The 8,072-nt window shown below is 45.3% G+C and overlaps 1 protein-coding gene across 1 annotated transcript; it reads right to left on the reverse strand.

The window, feature by feature from the left end:
- Positions 1-360: 360 nt before the first annotated feature.
- On the reverse strand, positions 361-6,276 carry CUNH16orf86 (chromosome unknown C16orf86 homolog). Its single transcript, XM_087729302.1, has 6 exons — positions 6,114-6,276; positions 5,364-5,368; positions 5,016-5,173; positions 4,029-4,237; positions 1,768-1,929; positions 361-1,192 (listed from the first exon to the last, which is right to left on the reverse strand). The coding sequence occupies exons 1-6, from the start codon at positions 6,274-6,276 to the stop codon at positions 1,032-1,034; spliced, it is 858 nt and encodes a 285-aa protein (XP_087585428.1). The 3' UTR covers positions 361-1,031.
- Positions 6,277-8,072: the final 1,796 nt, after the last annotated feature.

The raw sequence follows: 8,072 nt of genomic DNA on the forward strand, positions 1-8,072 counted from the left end.
TCAATGCCTTTGTACTTCAGCATTAAGGAATCTTCTTTGATCTAGAAAAAATGCTGATGATGGAATTCTCTCGAAAAAATTCAGGATTCCTCCGAGATCTTTCAGGGGCCTGTATTTGCAATCCAGTGATGGGAAAGTGGACAAAATAATTTCACCCGATGTTTCCTTTGAGTAAATACATTTTTATTGGCAAAGGACAATGTACTCCACCACCCTCTTCCCATTTTTTAAGCCATCTTTCCTTGTTTATTTTCAGTGAATCAGAATATCCTTTTCTTCCTTAATGCCCTCTGTAAGATCACATTAGGATTCAAGGCTAGAAATACCATTTCTGTTCCTTGGGGCGTTACTTGGGCCCAACAAAGCAACCCCCCTTTTGTATGTGTGTCTTTTTTACTTTGTAAAGAGTAAAGTATAAATAATATGCACTTGACGAGGCTGCAAAAGATACGTAAGAACAGCTATGCCATCTAGTGATGTTCTGGAAACATTAGCCAAATCTTTTGGAGGATCCTAAAGCTAGGTTAGATGGACAAAGTCCTTCTCAGCTGCTATTAAAAATGCATAGAAATTAAGGTGTCATCCGGAAGAAGTAGATACAAATAAATAAGTTAGTATCCTTGCTGGGATTTTATTCCCTGTTATGGGAATAAAATGTGGGAGAAACCCGACTTAAAATATGGGAAGAGGGTGGAGGAGTGGTCATTGGTTGTAATTACTCAGAAATATCAAGGAGGATCTTAAGATGAATGGACTATACTTCTCTCTCTCTTTTCTAACACTCATTTGATCACTGGTTTACGGGCTTTAGACAAAAGCAATTCCATTCCTGCTTAGACTGGTCCCATTTCTCTCTCTCTATTTTACAGCAAGGAACAAGACAAATACTTTTGACACCTGACTCTAATGAACAAAGCTTAAAAGAATCACACACCGATGGCCTTCAAGGAGGCATCTTCCAGCTTCTTTGTGGGGGGGGGGGAGCACTGTTGATCTCTTGAGGGAAGAGCTTGGCCTCCTATCAGATAGGATTATTTGTTCTGCGGTGACAGTGGTGGGACTAGGTGAGATGCACAGACGCTGAGCATCTTATCAATGTCTACTTGAGTAGACTTATCCACCTCTGTTTTCACTACGGCTCCAGAAGTGGCATTAGGCAGATTCCTCAGTTCCTTGCCTTTCTCTTCTGCAACTGCAACAGAAAACAGAGGATCAGAGGTGGGTTCCTATCAGTTCGCACCTATTCGGTAGAACCAGTTTGTCAAATCTCCTGAACCGGTTAGAAGAGGTTCCACCAGTGGACCTGGAAAGCAGGCCACACCTACAGAAGAGGTTCCAAATTTTTTTGAAACCCACCACTGGAGGAGAGAGATACAGAGAGAGACAGACAGACAGACAGAAAGACAGACACAGAGAGAGAATCACATAGAGAGACACAGAGGGAGGGAGGGAGAGAGAGGCAAAGAGCCACACACACACACACAGAGACTCACACAGAGAAAGAGAAAGAAAGAAAAAAAGAAAAAGAGAGATGAAAGAAAAAAGGGACAGAGAGACAAAAGGAAGGAAAGAGAGAGAGAGAGAGAGAGAGAAAACACATGGCCGGCAAGCCACTCCCACCAGGTCACATGGCCGGCAAGCCACTCCCACAAAGAAGGCCACACCCACAGAGTAGGTTTGAAAAATTCTTGAAACCCACCACTGAGTATGGAGTAATTTCTGACCTAAGTCAGAAATTCCAGCCCCTCTGTGTTCCCAGGTTGTTACCTATTGATGGAGTTGTTCTCAGCTCTGTGGCGCCTGCCTTGTTTTCTTGTGTAGAAGAAGCCTCCATTGGGGGCAGATCATAGTCCTTGTCCGATGGCCTGTTCATCTCTGGGTTGTCGTAGTTAATGTATTGATATAAAGGACGCAAACGCTGGGATTTTTCTAGGAGAAATGAGACGGTGAATGTTGTAGAGCAGGTAACTTCTGAAGTATAATGATCTGTCACTCAATCCAGCTGCAGTGCTCTCTAAACGTGACCCGTCAAAACCGCACTCGACTAAACCACGCCCGACTAAACCGCGTCGCTGATGTCATCAACAGGGCGACAACAGCCAGCGCGGAGAAAGAAGGGTGCTTTAAATAGCGCTTTGAAAGCAAGCCGATTCAACTTAAGGTAAGGGTTAGGTTTAGGGTTAGGTTAAGGGTTAGGATTAGGTTTAGGTTTAGGTTTAGGTTTAGGGTTAGGTTAAGGGTTAGGTTTAGGGTTAGGTTAAGGGTTAGGTTTAGGGTTAGGTTAAGGATTAGGTTTAGGGGGGTTAGGTTTAGGTTTAGGGGTTAATTTTAGGTTTAGGGTTTATAGCGTGCTTCTGTCTCCGCGCTGTTGTCACCCTCTTGACAAATGCAACCCAATTTGGCGTAGTGGTAAAGGCATCAGGCTAGAAACTCTGAGATTGTGAGATAATTGATAGATGAGAGAGAGGGAGAGAGAGATGACGGATAGATTTCCTCTTTCGTTAAGGTGGAAACTGAGGTAGATATTGTCCCTGCATCTTTATCTGACCTATTTAGGTACACACCTTGAGAACCTGTCCAACTGGTAAAGCCATAAACACCTTCAAACATTCTGCTTAGGATTTCTAATGAAAAATTTCTTCATTCATTCATTTATACTTCCATACATCCATTCATTCTATATGGCACTCCATTTCCTTAGTTTTTGAGTCATCACACCCTGCAGAAGGAACCAACCAGATGTGGCTTCCTGTACTGGTTGGTACTGGTTTGCTTTGCGCCCGCCGTGCATTGCTCACCCATGCTCAAGTTAAGTGTTATTTGTTCTGCGGATGCGCAAAAACATGCCAGCAACGGCAGAAGAGACCGGGGAACTGGCTCGAGGGCGTGGCCAGCCTGGGTTGCTGCTGGTTCTGCGACCCAGGCCAAATCACCACTACTAGTTCTACCGAACCGGGTCGAACCAGGAGCAACCCACTCTGGAACAAACACTTTAGAACTGGAATTCCCATTCTCCCATGAGGGAACATATTTGAGAAAAATGTTCTTAGTTATCCAAACAAGCAGGAACTCAGTTCTTTCTTTTTCATCTCTGCTTATACATTTCTTGAAGAATATCACATACATTGCGGTACACTAGTCATGGAGCTGAGAGCAAGCATTTGCTTCTGTCTATCTGTCTCTTTTTCTCTCTCTCTCTCTCTCCTATCCATCTATCTACCTACCGTATCTGTTCTGGCCCCCCTCTTCGCTCATTCACAGACGACAGTCAGACAGAACTTCAAAGGAAATATCTTTATCACTCCTAGCTCAAGCTGGCTGCGAGCCCAAAAATAAACGTAGATAAAGTCTCTGGCAAAATGTTACACAGCAAAAGCAAAAAAAAAAGCTCTTACAGCAAACCAGGTTTACAGAAAGCGAATCACTTATCCAAGTGCCTCTTTGAATCACGAAACTGAACTCACGAACAAATGAACGATGAACCACGAACGACGAACAACATTGACTTCTGCAACTAAGGCGTGGCACCATCCATCTTTTATCTGCAGAAGACGACCCTAACGAGCAACAGCTGCTCATTATTCCTGCATCCCGACGCAACTCACAGTAAGCGTCTGCTGAGTCACAACACGTATCTATCTATCTATCATCTATGTCTATCTGTTTCTATACTGAGAGAGACAGAGAAAAAGATGATACAGAATTGATTAATTTTGTAGGAGGCGTTCCTTATTTACAAATGAAAAGGGAATCACATTCATAACATTTTAATCAGTAGTTATTTAATATTGATTTAATCTCATTTATGTTTCTTTTTTCCTGTCCTGGCCTTCCTGCTTTGGGACTCCTGAAAGAGCAACAATTAAGTCAACAGCTAATAGGGCTCAATTAAGAATTGTGCATCCATAAACTAAAGTGCTGTCTCCTCATTTTCAGACCCTTGCAGAAAGTAATACAACGAAATATGGACTATCCCAAGCATTTCCAACCCCTCCAATCCATGCGCCAATGCTCTTCTGTTCACTCACTCTCTGCCGTTGCAGATTCTGGAGGCAGGGAACTCCCTGGGGTGGTGGGTGGGGCTGGGGGGACCTCTTGAGTTGACTTCCTTTTCTTAGACTTCTTGGGCTGCTTCAGCACAAGAGAAGCTTCAGCTTTGGAGCTCTCAGCCTCTTCTGCCTTCGGAGGCAGCTTCTTGAAGTCCGCATGCTGAAAAATGAGCATGTCAGAATCAGTTCTGTGGGGCAGAAAGAAGACAGGAGAGGAGCAAGAAGGAAGGTCCGGTCCCTCTCCCTTGACCCTGATCCAGAGGTGAAATGCTCTGAAGTCTGTTACCGGTTTGCTTCCCTTTGCTTCGCTACTGGTTCGCTTCGCGCAGGCATGCTACCTGTTCGCCTGAACCGGTAGTAAAAAAAAAAAAATGCTACCAGTTCGGGCGAACCGGTAGCTCCAACAATCAGCTGTGCAACAATCAGCTGTGCCGCATTATTTCTAATCACACAGCTGATTGTTGGAATGTAAAAAAACGCTACCGGTTCGCCCAAACCAGTAGCACTACAGGTTCAGGTGAACTGGTAGCATTTTTTACTACTGGTTCGGGCGATCCGGTCTGAACCGGTAGCATTTCACACCTGCCCCAATCCCATCTTGGAAACCAACATAGCTAGACCATGATTATTGGTTTGAATTGTTGGTCTCCTCCTCCTCCTTCTTCTTGCAAGCATCCTTACAGAGGGCAGAAGAAACAGTCAGTTAAGATGATGTCCCGCTCCAAGAAACCAGACCACCTACAACTAGTCTCAAAAATCTTAGAACAAGAAGGCCTTAGGGCTTTACAGGAAGCCCTTGACTTACAACAATTCATTTAGTGGCCATTTGAAGTTACAATGGCACTGAAAAAAAGTTACTTTTTGCCCACTTACGACCATTCCAGCATCCCCATGGTCATGTGGTCAAATGTGGACACTTGGCAACTGACTCGTATTTATGACGGCACCAGATTTCCCATCACTTACTTGGTCATCCTTGCCTTGAAGCCATAATTCGTCAGCCAAGCTTGCAAAACTGAAGCAGATTTCAGATTCTTGAGCTCAGGAAACAAGTCTTGCTGTTGTTGGACTTCTTCCTCATACAGCTTGGCATGCAGGTTAATGCCCTTGCCATCTTCATGCCACTGCAAAGAGGAAATGAAGCGAAATGTTGTAAATGGAGGACTTGCCTGTATCTGACGCTAGAAGTAGCATCTTTTACCAGCACCATGCCAGATTGCTGTTTCTTTATTATTAAAAGTGCTTTAAAAAAAAGGCTACAGTAATGAGTCTGGAAGTGTCAAAGAAAGTGTATGAGATGTATACCAGCAATACCTGATCTTGGGAGAAGAGACATATTTTGGCCAAAAATAGTGTGTAACAGTGGTGGGTTTCAAAAATTGTTTGAACCTACTCTGTGGGCGTGGCCTCCTTTGTGGGAGTGGCTTGCCGCCCATGTGACCGGATGGGAGTGGCTTGCCGCCCATGTGACCGGATATGAAGATGCCGACGACACTTGTCAGAACCACCTTAAATTACATCACACACAGCACTGGCATGCATAAGAATAGGATGTAAACTTGTTTTTTTAAAAGGCATCTTTGCTTTGCGTTAAAACAACTTCAACACACGCAATGTTCTGATTGCACCACAAACGCAGTAGTCATCCTTACCTTTCACAGAGGCACTGAGTTTTAGAAATATGAGCATGATAGTGTAGAATAATCATATCCAAGGACCAGTGGTGGGTTTCAAAAAAATTTGGAACCTCTTCTGTAGGTGTGGCCTGCTTTCCGGATCCACTTGTAGAACCTCTTCTAACCGGTTCGGTAGATTTGATGAACCGGTTCTACCGAATAGGTGCGAACTGGTAGGAACCCACCTCTGGTTCCAAAGTTGTAATCCCGTGATGGCGAACCTATGGCACTCGTGCCAGAGGTGGCACGCAGAGCCCTCTTTTGGGCACATGCGCTGTTGCCCCAGCTCAGCCAGACAGCTAGTCATCAGGTTTCCGAGGCACGCAGGCATGCTGGCCAGCTAGGTGTCAGGTTTCTGGTGCTCTAGCACACATGCGTACAAACCCACCTTCCGGTTTGGCCACTGTGTGCCTAAAAGATTTGCCATCACTGTTGTAATCAATACTTCTAGCATTGATTGGCACATTCTGCTCTCCTGCTCGTTCCTGCATCAAGTTATCCATTCGTTCCACCGTTTCAACATACAGGTTTTGGCAGTGTTTATAAGCCATGCACCCTTCCGTTTTCCTGTATTACTCATCTTTTACCTCCAGTGACTTGATGGTGGGGTTTTCCAAGGCTGCAGCCAGCTGGAACAGAAAATGTGGGATGTTGGTTTTCCCTCCCTGCTTCTTCTCATTGGGGCTTCTGGCAGAGGTTGCCATCATCTGCCAGGTGGGAGAAGAAGAAATAAAAACCAGAAATGGCACTGGCTGTTATATGTATTTTTCTGGGCAAATAAAATAGCAGATTTACAGTTTATTTACAGTTAGAAATAGTGGCATTTCCTGTTCTCAGGGCACCACTGTTTGAATTGTGGAGAGAAATGGAGAGTTAGAGGGACTGGATCGATGCAAAAGTTAACAAGGTTAACAATTTTTCAGAATTGTACAGGGGAAAAAATTGGAAAGCAAGATTTTTGCACCCATTCATGATCAGCTTCAGTACAACAACTGGTTACTAAACTGTTTGTGTCTATGGAGATTCTCAACCATCCAAGTCATGGTTGTCCCAAAGTTGCTTTGGAAAAGGCAAACTGGATTTTCTAGGGTATTTTTTTCCCTTTTGAAGACTTTTCACTTCTCATCCAAGAAGCTCCTTTATTTCTGAGCTGAAGAACTGAAGAAGCTTCTTGGATGAAAAGCAAAATGTTTTCAAAGAAAAGAAACCCGAGAAAGTCCAGTTGCCTTTTGGAAAAAGTTGGGTAAACTGTGGTTACCAAAAAGCCAACTTAGTGCAGCCTTAGAGAAAAATGGCTCAGTTCCAGGGGTGGGTTTCCTGCCCCGTTCCAACCGGTTCGGTTGGAACAGGGCCAGCGGCGTCCTTGTGCACGCGCGCGGTGCACGCATGCGTACTAGTGTCTGCGCGACACTCCAGCTGCTCCTGGGGGATCGCGCAGGCGCTGTATGCGTCCTGCGCATGCGTAGAAGCGCAGAACTCGTCAAAACCGGGTAAGGACCGCGGGCGGGCGGGCACACCCTTTGCTGTTCCCGGAAGTTACTTACTTCTGGGTTCGCCGACCAACTGGTTCGCAGGGACCGCCGCGAACCGGTTGAAACCCACCCCTGCTCAGTTCCCATGGAAGCTCTGGGTAAAAAAAATCTAGTTATTATAGCAATAACTCTAGCAAGTGATGTCAACTGAATTATAGAACAAAAAGCAGATACTTCTGATGTGCCAAGGACAGATAGCTTTTTTGGTGGTCCTTCTGTGTCAGGGGTTGGCAACCCTTTCATCCCTCTGCTGCGGCTCTGCTGTCGCAGGTCGGCTCCACAATTGATAGAGCTTTCGGTTAGGACAGGTAGAGGAAAAAGGACGCCACACTAGGAGGAGACTCTATGGTGGGGGAACTGGACTTCCAATCAGCAGAGGAAAAAGGACACCACGCTGGGAGGAGACTCTATGGTGGGGGAACTGGACTTCCAATCAGCAGAGGAAAAAGGACACCACGCTGGGAGGAGACTCTATGGTGGGGGAACTGGACTTCCGGTTGGCTCCAGAATTGAACCGGGGGGAGGGGGGCTTCCAGTTAGTACCTTTGTGGCTCCTTGAGTATTTAAGGTTGCCAACCCCTGTTCTGTGTCCTTCTCAGGACCAACTAATTGATGTTGGCAATTAAAAAACAGATAAATAGAGTTCTCACCACAGCTGTCTGTGACAGTATGTCAAGACTAATGTGTTGGTGGACTTCCACTGCTCTGTCCAGGAGTGATTGGTTAGTAGCCCTTGGAGATATTAGCTTGTCTTCTTTAGGACCAGTTGCTAAGCTACCAGGCTCATAGCATTCTGCTGCCACTCCATCAATGGC

Source organism: Thamnophis sirtalis, unplaced genomic scaffold (assembly GCF_051295495.1).
Source record: "Thamnophis sirtalis isolate CommonGarterSnake01/CBP01778 unplaced genomic scaffold, rThaSir2_p1.2 scaffold_14, whole genome shotgun sequence".
Taxonomy (NCBI): Eukaryota; Metazoa; Chordata; class Lepidosauria; order Squamata; family Natricidae; genus Thamnophis; species Thamnophis sirtalis.